Source organism: Scyliorhinus canicula, chromosome 19, assembly GCF_902713615.1.
Source record: "Scyliorhinus canicula chromosome 19, sScyCan1.1, whole genome shotgun sequence".
In the NCBI taxonomy this organism is placed as follows: Eukaryota; Metazoa; Chordata; class Chondrichthyes; order Carcharhiniformes; family Scyliorhinidae; genus Scyliorhinus; species Scyliorhinus canicula.
This window is the reverse complement of record NC_052164.1, coordinates 2,863,353-2,881,866: the sequence shown is the minus strand read 5'-3', so window position 1 is coordinate 2,881,866 and position 18,514 is coordinate 2,863,353. Positions and strand designations below refer to the sequence as shown.

Sequence of the window (18,514 nt, the reverse complement as noted above, 5' to 3'; positions counted from 1 at the left end):
ACCTAACCTTTTGAATCCTAAGGGCCAATCCACCAAACCTGCACATCTTTGGACTGTGGGAGGAAACCGGAGCACCCGGAGGAAACCCATGCGGACAGGGGGAGAACGTGCAGACTCTGCACAGTGACCTGAGGCCGGGAATCGAACCTGGGACCCTGGAGCTGTGAGGCAGCAGTGCTAACCACTGTGCCACCGCGCGCAAGAAGGGGTGGGGGGAGGGGAGGGGTGGTACTGAGAGAGGGGGGGCAGGGTGATACTGTGATGGGTGGGGATGGAGTGATACTGGGAGGGGTGGGGGCAGCGGCAGGGTGCGGGAGGGGGCAGAAGCAATACTGCATGAGGTCTTTGGGGGGCAATACTGCGTGGGGGGCGGGGTGATAATGTGAGAGAGGGGGGCAGGGACTATACAGAGGGAGGGGGGCGGGGTGATAATGCGAGAGAGGGGGGCGGGGGCAATACAGGGGGAGGGGGGGGCGGGGTGATAATGCGAGAGAGGGGGGGCCGGGACTATACAGAGGGAGGGGGGGGGCGGGGTGATAATGCGAGAGAGGGGGGCAGGGACTATACAGAGGGAGGGGGGGTGATAATGCGAGAGAGGGGGGCAGGGACTATACAGAGGGAGGGGGGCGGGGTGATAATGCGAGAGAGGGGGGCAGGGACTATACAGAGGGAGGGGGGCGGGGTGATAATGCGAGAGAGGGGGGCAGGGACTATACAGAGGGAGGGGGGCGGGGTGATAATGCGAGAGAGGGGGGCAGGGACTATACAGAGGGAGGGGGGCGGGGTGATAATGCGAGAGAGGGGGGCAGGGACAATACAGGGGGACGGGTGGCGAGAGGGTCTTTGAGGGTGGAACCCGGTGGAACCTGAGGAAATTGTGACAAGGGATTATGTAAAGAAAATTGTGACTTTTAAAATAAACCTCTGTCCTCTGAACCATTTGAACACATTGATGAGTGTCCGTGACTACTCTGGTGGGGGCATTGAGGGGATATTTTCGTTGTGGTCTCGCTCGGGTGGGTACGATCTGCCCAAATTCCGTGATTTACAGTAACATGGGCAAAGGAATCTACCATTCCCCAATCTGCAGGGGCTGGGCTGGGACCCACAGAATAATAATTCCAATTTTAGAATAACATTCTTCTCATTATTTCCCGAGAACAAACTTTTCAACTCTGGGGAATAATTAGAGATGATTAACACCAAAGAATGGAGGTTTGTTTGAAATAAAGCTCTTGTGTTCTCGAGCTGCCTCCCCCTTGATTTGCTCTGGGTTGCCAGTTGGGTCTTATTGGATCTGACACGTATATAAGACGGGCTCAGCCGTGAACTGAGCTTACAGTCAGTGATTGGCAGGAAGATCAACAGATATTTCCAAACTCGGGATTGCCAGTGAACGAGTGTTTACGTTGTGTTAAGGACAGGTTGTTTTTATAGAACCCGGAGCTGTGTTTGGGATTCAAGATGTGAATATTACCATCAGAATTGGCTCAAACTGCATAGAGCTGGGAAATCCTCGGCATGGAAATGTGGAGTAGTGAAGACAATCAGAATGGTGTGGCTGAGGACGACACTGTCTGTGCTGAGGTGCAATGTGACATATGGGAAGGTACGATGTGGCAGAGGGGGTCCAGCGTACTCACATTCTGTTCAGTGGCCATTTGTGAGCTCAGCCATTTTCTGGGAGAGTTTTGTATCAGGAACACTTTGCAATTTGGAAACTCTTTGGTGAGGGAAATGAATTGTCGATATTAAGGACACCCTGCGCCCGGTCAGAACCTCTGCCAATTGTCCCTCAATTACAGCGTCACTGAAATTCACAATGGGGAAGGGGAACCTGATGAGAATTGATCGTTTACGGGACCCACGGAGTCTCTGCAATAGTCAGAATCCCATAGGTTCGGCCGTGTCCCTCCAATCTGTGAAGTGATGTGTGACGGCTCTGTTTGTGGTGGGGGGGGGGGGGGGGGGGGGTGGGGAATGAGAGGGTGGGAAAGTAGGTGGAGGGTGAGTGTACGAGGGAGAGGGAGGGTGCGAGAGATGAAGGGTGCGAGGAAAGATGTAAGATGCAATCGAGTGTGGAGAGTGCAAGGATGGAGAGAGAGTGCAAGGGAGACTGAAGAGTGAGATTGCGGGAAGGTGGAAGGTGCAAGGGAGGGTGGAGAGTGCGAGGAGGGAGGGAGGGGGTTGTGTGGGTAATGGAGGGGGGGAGCTGAGGAGGAATGGAGGGTGTGAGGGAGGGGGTTGTGTGGGTAATGGAGGGGGGAGCTGAGGAGGGATGGAGGGTGTGAGGGAGGGGGATGTGTGGGTAATGGAGGGGGGAGCTGAGGAGGGATGGAGGGTGTGAGGGAGGGGGTTGTGTGGGTAATGGAGGGGGGAGCTGAGGAGGGATGGAGGGTGTGAGGGAGGGGGTTGTGTGGGTAATGGAGGGGGAGCTGAGGAGGGATGGAGGGTGTGAGGGTGGGGGTTGTGTAGGTAATGGAGGGGGGAGCTACGTGTGTTGGGGAGGGTGGAGGGTATAAGGGAGGGGGCAGGATGTGAGGGAGGTGGTGGTTGTGGAGGTGATGTAGAGGGTGTGGGTTTTTGGACACAAAGGGCAGTTTATCATGGCCAATCCACCTAACCCGCACATCTTTGGACTGTGGGAGGAAACCGGAGCACCCGGAGGAAACCCACGCAGACACGGGGAGAACGTGCAGACTCCGCACAGACAGTGACTCAAGCCGGGAATGGAACCTGGGACCCTGGAGCTGTGAAGCAACTGCGCTAACCACAGTGCTACTGTGCTGCACATCACTAAGTGCCTTTGAGAAGGTGGTGCTGAGCTGCCACCTTGAACCGCTGCAGTCCATGTGGTGTAAGTACACCCACAGTGCTGTTAGGGAGGGAGTTGCAGGGTGTTGACCCAGCGACAGTGAAGGAACGTGGAAGATTTTACAAGGTTGAGGCCTGATGGGCATTTGTTTTGCCTGAATCCAATCCCGAGGTTGATCTTAACCTGTCTGTCCGGTTATACTTTTATTGTAATTTGTTTTTGCTGTTAGGATCCCTTTGCAGTCAAAATTCTAACGCCCCCCCCTCCCCCACTTCATTATTCCAGGAACAGCAGTCAGATTGTGACACTGGCCAGGGTCAAAGATCCAGGGATTGGGTCTGGATGGTCCTGGCCAGTGGGACACAATGCCGTCCGCAGAGAGCATCTTCAAAGGGTTAATGTTACAATAAGTTAAAGTGTGGCGGAATGGGGTGAAGTGGCGAGGGGTTTGGGACTCAAAGGGTTAAATCCGAGCTGTCACTCCTTATTTTACAAATGACCGTCAGACTCTCTGTGTGAAAATAAAGTCCAATTAATAGAACAAAGACGTGACCTTCCGAGAGCATTAGTGACGGAGGACGAGGAGGCTGCATCTTGCACTGGGTGGATGGTGTAACTGGGTAGAACGTGCTGCTTGGCACGTCCGGTAACAGTACGGGACGCGAGGGGAGGGCTGGGAAGGCTTTGTGTCTCTCGAAGCGTTAACGCAGCTGCCTTTACTGCCCCCACCCCCGGGATCAGTCCCCTGGCCTGTGATGGGTCAGCTAATCTCATCCTCTTACCACTGGGCAAAGGAGAGAACATTTACACCAAGGTCCCTGCTCCTGAGCAGCTTCACAGGAATTTGTGGCCGCTCCTCCTGGTCCTTACGTTCTTATTAACTGGAGCTCACTGCCCACCAGGGGGTGGTGGGTGGAGCCGAGGAATGGTTTCAAAGGGAAATTGTTTGGCTATTCAGGAAAATACCCCTGCAGGATTATGGGCATAGAGCTGGGAATGGAACTGATTGGATTGCTGCATGGAAATGGCATTAATTGATGGGCAGAATAACCTCCTCCTCGGCTGTCACGGCTCTTTGATTGGTGACCATGGGATCTTTAACAGGACAGATGTGGCCAGGGGTTAATACCCCATCTGAAAAACGACACTTCCACAGGTCATTTGGCCGATCGGCCCTGCTCCACCAGTCGGTACCATCATGGCTTCAATTCCATTTCCCTGCCCGCTCCCCGTATCCCTAAATTCTCTGAGAGACAAGGGCTGGGATTCTCCTGTGCCGGGTTGGAGAATCCCCCGGGAGAGTCGTGAATTCCGCCACCTCGCGCCGACGCCAGCTGCCCTATTCTCCGGCGCCGTTTTTCGGGGGCTGGCAGGATTCCCGCCGTGCCAGTCGGGGGCCATTGACAGCGATTCTCCGGGTTCTGATGGGCGGAGTGGCCGTAATGTTTTGGCCAGACCTGCCGGCGTGAATTACTCACCTCCCACACGGCGGGACCTGGCAGGTAAGTGAGCGGGGGTGGTCCTGGGGGGGGATCTGACCCCGGATGGGGGGGCCCCCACGGTGGCTTGGCCCGCGATCGGGGCCTATCGATCTGCGGGCGGGCTGGGGGTTCCGTGGGGGGCATTCTTTCCTCCGCGCCAGGCCCCTGTAGTGCTCCACCATATTGCCTGGGGGCTGGAGTGAGGGAACCCCCGCGCATGCGCGGAAATACGCCGGCCGGATCTCGCATGCGCAGGATCAGGCCGGCCGGTCCGCACATGCGCGAGATCACACTGGCCGTTCCGCGCACGGGCGAACTCATGCCAGCTCTTCGCCGCTGGCTGGAGCGACACCAAACACTCCAGCATCAACCTAGCCCCCGAGAAATTGGAGAATTCCTGACTTTCGGGGGCTGTTGATGCCGGAGTGGTTGATGCTGGTTTACCCGTCAGTGTGGGGGACATCCTGCCCATATTCCCGAGGGTGGGGACCAGAACTGCACAGAATAGTCCAGGAGAGCAGCCCTGAGCAATTTGAATGAATTTGAAGAAAAGCTGATGTACGAGCCTGTGGCACTGTCACTCTGTGAGTGACATGAGGAAGGGAGGGAAAGAGAGTGAGGATAGACACCAGAGCCATCAGTCCTCAGGCTCCTGGCAGAACAACCACTCAAATCTGCAGGAGGGATTAAAGGGGAGTGGAGAGGAGGGGAAGGGGAGGTGGGGATAGGCGGAGGCTGTGGGTGGTGGGACGAGTGTGCTGATCACTTTCTGCTTTTCACAGTTCTTTGTGCGGAGAGAGTGGGCCAGGTGACAAAGACTTACCATGACATCGAGGCTGTCACACACTTGCTGGAGGAGGTGAGGCTGCAGCGAGATTCTCTTTATTACCCGTGGCAGCAGTGTCAAAAATCAGCTATTACCCCTTGGCAGGGGTGGCAGTTTGTGTGGAACTGTACCCCAGTGAGTCAATGTGTGGAACTGTATCCCAGTGAGAGTCAGTGTGTGTGGAACTGTACCCAGTGAGAGTCAGTGTGTGTGGAACTGTATCCCAGTGAGAGTCAATGTGTGGAACTGTATCCCAGTGAGAGTCAGTGTGTGTGGAACTGTATCCCAGTGAGTCAATGTGTGGAACTGTATCCCAGTGAGAGTCAGTGTGTGTGGAACTGTATCCCAGTGAGAGTCAGTGTGTGTGGAACTGTATCCCAGTGAGAGTCAGTGTGTGTGGAACTGTATCCCAGTGAGAGTCAGTGTGTGTGGAACTGTACCCCAGTGAGAGTCAGTGTGTGTGGAACTGTATCCCAGTGAGAGTCAGTGTGTGTGGAACTGTACCCCAGTGAGAGTCAGTGTGTGTGGAACTGTATCCCAGTGAGAGTCAGTGTGTGTGGAACTGTATCCCAGTGAGAGTCAGTGTGTGCGGAACTGTATCCGTGTGAGAGTCAGTGTGTGTGGAACTGTATCCCAGTGAGAGTCAGTGTGTGTGGAACTGTATCCCAGTGAGAGTCAGTGTGTGTGGAACTGTACCCCAGTGAGAGTCACTGTGTGTGGAACTGTATCCCAGTGAGAGTCAGTGTGTGTGGAACTGTACCCCAGTGAGAGTCAGTGTGTGTGGAACTGTACCCCAGTGAGAGTCAGTGTGTGGGGAACTGTATCCCAGTGAGAGTCAGTGTGTGTGGAACTGTACCCCAGTGAGAGTCAGTGTGTGTGGGACCCGTACCCCAGTGAGAGTCAGTGTGTGTGGAACTGTACCCCAGTGAGAGTCAGTGTGTGTGGGGCCCGTACCCCAGTGAGAGTCAGTGTGTGTGAGACTGTATCCCAGTGAGAGTCAGTGTGTGTGGAACTCTATCACAGTGAGAGTCAGTGTGTGTGGAACTGTATCCCAGTGAGAGTCAGTGTGTGTGGAACTGTATCCCAGTGAGAGTCAGTGTGTGTGGAACTGTACCCCAGTGAGAGTCAGTGTGTGTGGAACTGTACCCCAGGGAGAGTCAGTGTGTATGGAACTGTATCCCAGTGAGAGTCAGTGTGTGTGGAACTGTATCCCAGTGAGAGTCAGTGTGTGTGGAACTGTATCCCAGTGAGAGTCAGTGTGTGTGGAACTGTAACCCAGTGAGAGTCAGTGTGTGTGGTACCCGTACCCCAGTGAGAGTCAGTGTGTGTGGAACTGTATCCCAATGAGAGTCAGTGTGTGTGGAACTGTATCCCAGTGAGAGTCAGTGTGTGTGGAACTGTACCCCAGTGAGAGTCAGTGTGTGTGGAACTGTATATTTGTGGTTTGTGAGTATATCATTCCTGAACTATCTCTGCTCTTTGTTCTGTGTCTGTTGTTCCGTTCGGTTTGAGTTCCAAGCTGAGTAATGTTGGTGTGATTTCAGAAAGAACGCGATGTGGAGCTGGCCGCCCGGATTGGACAATCCCTCCTCAAACAGAACCGAATTCTGAGAGAGAACAACGAGTATCTTCAGCAGGAACTCCAGCATATTAATGAAGAGGTGAGGCTGAGCGTCCGGGACACAGCTCCCCACTTGTGTTCTGCCCAATATGTACTCTGAAAACAAAACCTCAAACAGATCAGATTCAGTGACAGTGAAAGATAAAAGACACGGTGAACTTTCGCACCTTGTTTCAATCTCAGCCACAGATCCTCAAGTTGTTTCCTTTCATTTCACAGGTCGCACAACTGAAACACGAGGTCTGTATGAGGGATGATCTTCTCCATCTCTACACCAACACGTCAGAGGATACCGAGCCTGATTTAGCCACATACAACCCGTGAGTACCTCCCAGCCTGACCCTGTCCCAGCCCACCACACATCCCACATCAGCACCCACCCATCCATCCAAACCCCTCCCCATCCATCCCAAACCCCACACCAACACCTACCAACCACACACCAACACCTCCCATCCCACACCAACCCCACACCAACACCTCCCATCCCACACCAACACCTCCCATCCCACACCAACCCCACACCAACACCTCCCATCCCACACCAACACCTCCCAGCCCACACCAACCCCACACCAACACCTCCCATCCCACACCAACCCCACACCAACCCCACACCAACACCTCCCATCCCACACCAACCCCACACCAACACCTCCCATCCCACACCAACACCTCCCAGCCCACACCAACCCCACACCAACCCCACACCAACACCTCCCATCCCACACCAACCCCACACCAACCCCACACCAACCCCACACCAACACCTCCCATCCCACACCAACCCCACACCAACACCTCCCATCCCACACCAACCCCACACCAACACCTCCCAGTCCACACCATCCCCACACCAACCCCACACCAACACCACACCAACACCTCCCATCCCACACCAACCCCACACCAACCCCACACCAACACCTCCCATCCCACACCAACCTCACACCAACACCTCCCATCCCACACCAACACCTCCCATCCCACACCAACCCCACACCAACACACCAACACCTCCCATCCCACACCAACCCAACACCAACACCTCCCAGCCCACACCAACCCCACACCAACACCTCCCAGCGCACACCAACCCCACACCAACACCTCCCATCCCACACCAACCCCACACCAACACCTCCCATCCCACACCAACACCTCCCAACCCACACCAACCCCACACCAACACCTCCCATCCCACACCAACCCCACACCAACCCCACACCAACACCTCCCATCCCACACCAATCCTACACCAACCCCACACCAACCCCACACCAACACACCAACACCTCCCATCCCACACCAACCCCACACCAACACCTCCCAGCCCACACCAACCCCACACCAACACCTCCCAGCGCACACCAACCCCACACCAACACCTCCCATCCCACACCAACCCCACACCAACACCTCCCATCCCACACCAACCCCACACCAACACCTCCCATCCCACACCAACCCCACACCAACACCTCCAGTCCACACCAACACCTCCCATCCCACACCAACCCCACACCAACACACCAACACCTCCCATCCCACACCAACCCTACACCAACCCCACACCAACCCCACACCAACACCCCCATCCCACACCAACCCCACACCAACACCCCCATCCCACACCAACACCTCCCATCCCACACCAACCCCACACCAACACCTCCCAGCCCACACCAACCCCACACCAACACCTCCCATCCCACACCAACACCTCCCATCCCACACCAACCCCACACCAACACCTCCCATCCCACACCAACCCCACACCAACCCCACACCAACCCCACACCAACACCTCCCATCCCACACCAACCCCACACCAACACCTCCCATCCCACACCAACCCCACACCAACACCTCCCATCCCACACCAACCCCACACCAACACCTCCCATCCCACACCAACCCCACACCAACCCCACACCAACACCTCCCATCCCACACCAACCCCACACCAACCCCACACCAACCCCACACCAACCCCACACCAACACCTCCCATCCCACACCAACACCTCCCATCCCACACCAACACCTCCCATCCCACACCAACACCTCCCATCCCACACCAACCCCACACCAACACCTCCCAGCGCACACCAACCCCACACCAACCCCACACCAACACCTCCCATCCCACACCAACACCTCCCATCCCACACCAACCCCACACCAACACCTCCCATCCCACACCAACACCTCCCATCCCACACCAACCCCACACCAACACCTCCCATCCCACACCAACCCCACACCAACACACCCCATACCACACCAACCCCACACCAACACCTCCCATCCCACACCAACCCTACACCAACCCCACACCAACCCCACATCAACCCCACACCAACCCCACACCAACACCTAAATTGTAGTCCCAGTGTACAGGATGTTGAGAGTAGTGAGGTCAGGGATAGGGTTAAAAGTTCGAAAGAGGGCACCGGCAAGCAGGACGCTGGTTTGAAGTGTGTCTACTTCAACGCCAGGAGCATCCGGAATAAGGTGGGTGAGCTTGCAGCATGGGTTGGTACCTGGGATCTCGATGTTGTGGCGATTTCGGAGACATGGGTAGAGCAGGGACAGGAATGGTTGTTGCAGGTTCCAGGATTTAGATGTTTCTGTAAGAACAGAGAAGATGGTAAAAGAGGGGGGGGTGTGGCATTGTTAATCAAGGAAAGTATTACGGCGGTAGAAAGGACGCTTGAGGACTCGTCTACTGAGGCAGTATGGGCCGAGGTTAGGAACAGTAGAGGAGAGGTCACCCTGTTGGGAGTTGTCTATAGACCTCCGAATAGTCCCAGAGATGTAGAGGAAAGGATTGGAAAGATGATTCTTGACAGGAGCGAGAGTAACAGGGTAGTTGTTATGGGGGACTTTAACTTTCCAAATATTGACTGGAAATACTATAGTTCGAGTACTATAGATGGGTCAGTTTTTGTGCAGTGTGTGCAGGAGGGTTTTCTGACACAGTATGTAGACAGGCCAACAAGGGGCGAGGCTACATTGGATTTGGTACTGGGTAATGAACCCGGCCAGGTGTTAGATTTAGATGTAGGTGAGCACTTTGGTGATAGTGATCACAACTCGGTTATGTTTACTTTAGCAATGGGCAGGGATAGGTATATACCGCAAGGCAAGAATTATAGCTGGGGGAAAGGCAATTATGATGCTATTCGGCAAGATTTAGGAGGTATAGGATGGGGAAGGAAACTGCAGGGGATGGGTACAATCGAAATGTGGAGCTTTTTCAAGGAACAGCTACTGCGTGTCCTTGATAAGTATGTACCTGTCAGGCAGGGAGGAAGTTGTCGAGCAAGGGAGCCGTGGTTTACTAAGGAAGTTGAAGCACTTGTCAAGAGGAAGAAGAAGGCTTATGTTAGGATGAGACATGAAGGTTCAGTTAGGGCACTTGAGAGTTACAAGTTAGCCAGGAAGGACCTAAAGGGAGAGTTAAGAGCGAGGAGAGGACACGAAAAGTCGTTGGCGGATAGGATCAAGGAAAACCCTAAGGCTTTCTATAGGTATATCAGGAACAAAAGAATGACTCGAGTAAGATTAGGGCCAATCAAGGATAGTAGTGGAAAGTTGTGTGTGGAATCAGAGGAGATAGGGGAAGCATTAAATGGATATTTTTCGTCAGTGTTTACACTGGAGAAAGACAATGTTGTCGAGGAGAACACTCAGGTTCAGTCGACCAGGCTAGATGGAATTGAGGTTCAAAAGGAGGAGGTGTTAGCAATTTTAGAAAATGTCAAAATAGATAAGTCCCCTGGGCCAGATGGGATTTATCCTAGGATTCTCTGGGAAGCCAGGGAGGAGATTGCTGAGCCTTTGTCCTTGATCTTTATGTCGTCTTTGTCGACAGGAATAGTGCCGGAAGACTGGAGGATAGCAAATATTGTCCCCTTGTTCAAGAAGGGGAGTAGAGACAACCCTGGTAATTATAGACCTGTGAGCCTTACTTCGGTTGTGGGTAAAATGTTGGAAAAGGTTATAAGAGATAGGGTTTATAATCATCTTGAAAAGAACAAGTTGATTAGCGATACTCAACACGGTTTTGTGAAGGGTAGGTCATGTCTCACAAACCTTATTGAGTTTTTTGAGAAGGTGACCAAACAGGTGGATCAGGGTAAAGCTGTTGATGTGGTGTATATGGATTTCAGTAAGGCGTTTGATAAGGTTCCCCACGGTAGGCTATTGCAGAAAATAAGGAAGTATGGAATTGAAGGTGATTTAGCGGTTTGGATCAGTAATTGGCTAGCTGAAAGAAGACAGAGGGTGGTGGTTGATGGCAAATGTTCATCCTGGAGTTCAGTTACTAGTGGTGTACCGCAAGGATCTGTTTTGGGGCCACTGCTGTTTGTCATTTTTATAAATGACCTGGAAGAGGGTGTAGAAGGATGGGTTAGTAAATTTGCAGATGACACGAAGGTCGGTGGAGTTGTGGATAGTGCTGAAGGATGTTATAGGATACAGAGGGACATAGATAAGCTGCAGAGCTGGGCTGAGAGGTGGCAGATGGAGTTTAATGCGGAAAAGTGTGAGGTGGTTCACTTTGGAAGGGGTAACAGGAATGCAGAGTGCTGGGCTAATGGCAAGATTCTTGGTAGTGTAGATGAACAGAGAGATCTCGGCATCCAGGTACATAAATCCCTGAAAGTTGCCACCCAGGTTAATAGGGCTGTTAAGAAGGCATATGGTGTGCTAGCCTTTATAAGCAGGGGGATTGAGTTTCAGAACCACAAGGTCATGCTGCAGCTGTACATAACTCTGGTGCGGCCACACCTGGAGTACTGCGTGCAGTTCTGGTCACCACATTATAGGAAGGATGTGGAAGCTTTGGAAAGGGTTCAGAGGAGATTTACTAGGATGTTGCCTGGTATGGAGGGAAGGTCTTACGAGGAAAGGCTCAGGGAATTGAGGTTGTTTTCGTTAGAGAGGAGAAGGCTGAGAGGTGACTTAATAGAGACATATAAGATAGTCAGAGGGTTAGATAGGGTGGACAGTGAGAGTCTTTTTCCTCGGATGGTGATGACCAACACGAGGGGACATAGCTTTAAATTGAGGGGTGAGAGATATAGGACAGATGTCAGAGGCAGTTTCTTTACTCAGAGAGTAGTAGGGGTGTGGAACGCCCTGCCTGCAATAGTAGTAGACTCGCCAACTTTAAGGGCATTTAAGTGGTCACTGGATAGACATATGGATGAAAATGGAATAGTGTAGGTCAGATAGGCTTCAGATGGTTTCACAGGTCGGCGCAACATCGAGGGCCGAAGGGCCCGTACTGCGCTGTAGTGTTCTATGTTCTATGTTCTAACACCTCCCATCCCACACCAACCCCACACCAACACCTCCCATCCCACACCAACCCCACACCAACACCCCCATCCCACACCAACCCCACACCAACACCTCCCATCCCCACCAACCCACACCAACACCTCCCAGCGCACACCAACCCCACACCAACACCTCCCCATCCCACACCAACCCCCACACCCGCCCCATCCCACCAACCCCCCCCCACCCAACACCTCCATCCCACACAACCCCCACCAACCCTACAGCCAACCCTCCCATCCCATACCAAACACCACACCACAACCTCCCAGCGACACTCAACCCCCACACCAACCCCACACCAACACCTCCAATCCCCACCACACCTCCCAGCGCACACCACGCCCACACCAACAAACACCTCCCACACCACCAACCCACACCAACACCTCCCATCCCACACCAACCCCACACCAACCCCAGACCAACCCCACACCAACCCCACACCAACACCTCCCATCCCACACCAACACCTCCCAACCCCACACCAACCCACACCAACCCCACACCAACACCTCCCATCCCACACCAACCCCACACCAACACACTCCATCCCACACCAACGCCACACCAACACCATCCCATCCCACACCAACCCCACACCAACACCTCCATCCCACACCAACCCCACACAAACACCTCTCATCCCACACCAACACCCCACACCAACACCTCCCAACCCCACACCAACCCCACACCAACCCTACACCAACCCCACACCAACCCCACACCAACCCACACCAACCCTACACCAACCCACACCAACCCTACACCAACCCCACACCAACCCCACACCAACACCTCCCATCCCACACCAACCCCACACCAACACCTCCCAGCGCACACCAACCCCACACCAACACCTCCCAGCCCATACCAACCCTACACCAACCCCACACCAAACCCACACCAACCCGACACCAACACCCCCATCCCACACCAACCCCACACCTCCCATCCCACACCAACCCCACCAACACCTCCCATCCCACACCAACCCCACACCACCCCACACCAACCCCACACCAACCCCAGACCAACCCCACACCAACCCCACACCAACCCCACAACCACCTCCATCCACACCAACCCCACACCAACCCCACACCTCCCATCCCACACCAACCCCACACCAACACCCCCATCCCACACCAACCCCACACCAACACCTCCCATCCCACACCAACACCTCCCATCCCACACCAACCCCACACAACACCTCCCTCCCACACCAACCCCACACCAACACCTCCCAGCCCACACCAACCCTACACCAACCCCACACCAAACCCACACCAACCCGACACCACCCCCATCCCACACCAACCCCACACCTCCCATCCCACACCAACCCACACCAACCCCACACCAACACCTCCCATCCCACACCAACCCCACACCAACACCTCCCATCCCACACCAACCCCACGCCAACCCCACACCAACCCCACACCAACCCCACACCAACACCTCCCATCCCACACCACCCCCACACCAACACCTCCCTCCCACACCAACCCCACACCAACACACCCCATCCCACACCAACCCTACACCAACCCCACACCAACCCCACACCAACCCCACACCAACACCTCCCATCCCACACCAACCCCACACCAACACCTCCCATCCCACACCAACCCACACCAACACCTCCCATCCCACACCAACACCTCCCATCCCACACCAACCCCACACCAACACCTCCCATCCCACACCAACCCCACACCAACATCCCCATCCACACCAACCCCACACCAACACCTCCCATCCCACACCAACCCCACACCAACACCTCCCATCCCACACCAACCCCACACCAACACCTCCCATCCCACACCAACCCCACACCAACACCTCCCCATCCCACACCAAACCCCACACCCACACCTCCCATCCCACACCAACCCCACACCAACACCACACCAACCCCACACCAACCCCACACCAACCCCACACGAACACCTCCCAGCCCACACCAACCCCACACCAACCCCACACCAACCCCACACGAACACCTCCCAGCGCACACCAACCCCACACCAACCCCACACCAACCCACACCAACCCCACACCCAACACCTCCCATCCCACACCAACCCCACACCAACCCCACACCAACCCCACACCAACACCTCCCATCCCACACCAACCCCACACCAACACCTCCCATCCCACACCAACCCACACCAACACCTCCCAGCCCACACCAACCCCACACCAACACCTCCCAGCGCACACCAACCCCACACCAACACCTCCCAGCCCACACCAACCCCACACCAACACACCCATCCCACACCAACCCCACACCAACACCTCCCATCCCACACCAACACCTCCCATCCCATCCCACACCAACACATCCCACACCAACCCCACACCAACACCTCCCAGCGCACACCAACCCCACACCAACACCTCCCATCCCACACCAACCCCACACCAACACCTCCCAACCCACACCAACACCTCCCATTCCACACCAACCCCACACCAACACCTCCCATCCCACACCAACCCAACACCTCCCAGCCCACACCAACACCTCCCATCCCACACCAACCCCACACCAACCCCACACCAACACCTCCCATCCCACACCACCCCACACCAACACCTCCCATCCCACACCATCCCACACCAACACCTCCCATCCCACACCAACACCTCCCATCCCACACCAACACCTCCCATCCCACACCAACCCAACACCTCCCATCCCACACCAACACCTCCCATCCCACACCAACACCTTCCATCCCACACCAACACCTCCCATCCCACACTAACACCTCCCATCCCACACCAACACCACCCATCCCACACCAACACCTCCCATCCCACACCAACACATCCTATCCACATCAACGCCACCAACACGTCCCAGCCCACACCAACCCCTCACCAACACCTCCCATCCCACGCCAACCCCACACCAACACCTCCCAACCCACACCAACACCTCCCATTCCACACCAACCCCACACCAACACCTCCCATCCCACACCAACCCAACACCTCCCATCCCACACCAACACCTCCCATCCCACACCAACACCTTCCATCCCACACCAACACCTCCCATCCCACACCAACACCTCCCATCCCACACCAACACCTCCCATCCCACACCAACACCTCCCATCCCACACCAACCCAACACCTCCCATCCCACACCAACCCAACACCTCCCATCCCACACCAACACCTCCCATCCCACACCAACACCTCCCAGCCCACACCAACACCTTCCATCCCACACCAACACCTCCCATCCCACACTAACACCTCCCATCCCACACCAACACCACCCATCCCACACCAACACCTCCCATCCCACACCAACACATCCTATCCCACATCAACGCCACACCAACACGTCCTAGCCCACACCAACCCCTCACCAACACCTCCCATCCCACACCAACCCCACACCAACACCTCCCAGCTCCATCACCTCTTCTTTTCTAACCCATTTCCACCCGATTACCCCCTCAGCCTGTCATCAGAACCCCTCTCTGCCTTCCCAACTACCCTCAGCCCCATCCCCTTACCTCTCTGCCTCTCACTCCACCCCCACACCCACATCTGACCCAATCCCATTTTGCTGCTCCTCTATTCCTTTCACTCCCTCTCCTCTCCACCTTTCCCCCTTTCCTCCCTTCTCTGGCCTTTTCCTCCTCCCGTGCCCTGCCCCTTTCACACTCGCATCTCCTCATTCACTTACACTCGCACAAACTCACATTCTCTGGATAGCCAACCAGCAGCCTGTGCTGTACATTTATTCTCCCATTTCTCCGTTGCAGCTTAGGGAGGAACGAATCTTCCATTTCCCTCCAGAATTATCTGCAACTGGAATTCCTGCACCAGAAACTTCACAGCTTGGAGGATGAGAACCAGACGATGAGACAGAAGGTAACCACTGACCCTGCAACTGATACATAGACGGGTACACACGGGGCCCGGAACACAGCACAGGCCAGTGTGTGTATTCCGCACAGGCCAGTGTGTGTATTCCGCACAGGCCAGTGTGTGTATTCAGCACAGGCCAGTGTGTGTATTCAGCACAGGCCAGTGTGTGTATTCCGCACAGGTCAGTGTATTCAGCACAGGCCAGTGTGTGTATTCCGCACAGGTCAGTGTATTCAGCACAGGCCAGTATATGTTCTTGGGTCTGGTTCATGTCAATTTTGCTAGAGCCAAGGGACACAGAGAATGCTTGGTCTCGGCGATAATGGGAAGGATGTGGCTGTGCTGTTTTCTCAATTGTGGCCTCAATGTGAACTCAACAGGATATCGATGATCCCTCAAGTAATTTCACTCACCTTAGCCAGAGGGACCCCAGGACTCGCAGTGAGGGTCCGCCGTCATTTTATGTCCCCCATATATCAGTCCTTATTCCTTAAAGAGGAACAAATCTGCAGGAAAATTGCAGGAAGGTGCCAACAAGGGGAGATGGCGGTGCAGTAGTATTGTCACTGGACTAGTGATCCATAGATCTGGAGTTCCGGGGACCTGGGTTCCAACCAGATGATTGAGAAGACAATTGGTGAAACGTGAATTGAATAAAAATCAATTGATGACCATGAAACCAGTGTTGTAAAAACCCATCTGATTCACTCACGTTCTTTACAGAAGAAAATCTGATGTCCTTACCTGGCCTGGCCGAGATGTGACTGCAGACTCACCGTGATGTGATTGTCTCTCAAATACCCTCTGAAATGCCACTCAGTTCAAACCTGGGCAATTAATACCAGCCAGCAACACCCACATTCAATGATTAAAAACATATCTCAAGCAGTTATAATGGGGTGCTTAAATCACCCAAATATAGACAGGGCTAATGGTTAAGGAGCAAGGGGAAATCTTTCTACAGCAGATTTTGTCCAGTCCAACGAGAAAGGAGACATTGCTGGTCCAGGTTCTTTGAAATGAGATGGGTAAGATAGATCAAGTGTCAATGGGGGAACATTTAGGAAACAGTGATCATTGTATGATAAGGTATAGGATGATGGTAGAAAAGGACATTGGGTAATCCAGAGTAAGACTAATTAACGGGGGGAAAACCATCTAAATTGGGGCAAGAGAGGGCGGCGCAGTGGTTAACACTGCTGCCTCATGGCTTTGAAGACCCGGGTTTGCTCTTGGCCCCGGTCACTCGTGTGGAGTTTGCACATTCTCCCCGTGTCTGCATGGATCTCACCCCCACAACCCATGGATGTGCAGGGTAGGTGAATTGGCCACATTAAATTGCCCTTTATTGGGAAAACAAATGAATTGGGTACTCTAAATATATATTTTTTCAGATTGGGGCAAGAACGGAGTTGGGCTGGTTAGACTAGAACCAAAGACTTGTCGGATAAACTGTAGCTGAACAATGGGCTAACTTCAAAAATGAATTGATTCAGGTCATGAAGGTACTTTCCCTCAAAAGGAAAAGGCAGGGCAGACAGATCCTGAATGTAAAAGACAATAGAAATTAAGATAAAGAAGAAAAATCGTGGTCATGTCAGATGTAAGGCAATTGAGAACTAAGAGGAATGGGATGGATCAGTGGCACATCCTGTATTCACCCACATTAGTTTGTGTGTTTGAGTTAGGTCAAACTGACAGAGTGCTAACCTGTTGTAGGTGATGTTTATCTGTCCTCCAAGGTGGATGAATAAGATCCCATGGCCACTATATCGAACAAGAGCAGGCCAGTTATGCAGTTGTCCCAGCCAATTAACACTTTGTGTGATTTTATCAACATTAACACCTCATGGTAGATTATCACTATTAATACTTTTTGTGAGAGTATCAATATTAATACTGTTACAGTACTCGACCAGACCCCAATTAAAGGGCGGCACGGTGGCACAGCGGTTAGCACTCCTGCTTCAGGGACCCGGGTTCGATTCCGGCTTGGGTCACTGTCTGTGCGGAGTCTGCACGTTCTCCCCGTGTCTGCGTGGGTTTCCTCCGGGTGCTCTATTTTACAACCTCTTAATTAGAGCTGTGACAGACATACAGTTTGGAACCTTAACCTAGATTCTTTAATAGTATTACTGCAATAAAGATATACCTTAAGCCAGGTTTTTAATAACATTACGGCCACAAATATAAAATGCAATGTATAAACCGATTTCTTACTTTCGTTGCATGGTAGATGATCAATATTGATACCTTGTGCGATTTTATCAATATTAATAACTTGTGGTAGATTATCAATATTAATACTTCATCTAATATTATCACTCAGCTACTGACCTCATTACAGCCTTGGTTCAATCATGGACAAAAGAGCTGAATGCCAGAGGTGAGGCGAGAGTGACTGCCCTTGACATCAAGGCAGCATTTGACCGAGTAGAACATAGAACAGTACAGCACAGAACAGGCCCTGCGGCCCTCGATGTTGTGCAGAGCATAGTC

At 53.6% G+C, this 18,514-nt stretch overlaps 1 protein-coding gene across 5 annotated transcripts in view; it reads left to right on the top strand.

Moving 5' to 3' along the window:
- The first annotated feature begins 1,326 nt into the window (after positions 1-1,326).
- Positions 1,327-18,514, top strand: part of LOC119953970 (trafficking kinesin-binding protein 1-like) — a 71,828-nt gene continuing 54,640 nt past the window's right edge. The window contains exons 1-5 of one of the 5 annotated variants that reach the window (XM_038778712.1): positions 1,327-1,609; positions 5,079-5,155; positions 6,667-6,783; positions 6,963-7,063; positions 15,910-16,018. In XM_038778712.1, the coding sequence (XP_038634640.1) occupies positions 1,522-1,609; positions 5,079-5,155; positions 6,667-6,783; positions 6,963-7,063; positions 15,910-16,018 (492 nt within the window). In that variant the 5' untranslated portion in view covers positions 1,327-1,521. Of the gene's footprint in view, positions 1,610-2,835; positions 2,858-3,475; positions 4,318-5,078; positions 5,156-6,666; positions 6,784-6,962; positions 7,064-15,909; positions 16,019-18,514 lie in introns of those variants that run through there. The other 4 variants (XM_038778713.1, XM_038778714.1, XM_038778710.1 and 1 more) reach the window with 4 other exon arrangements.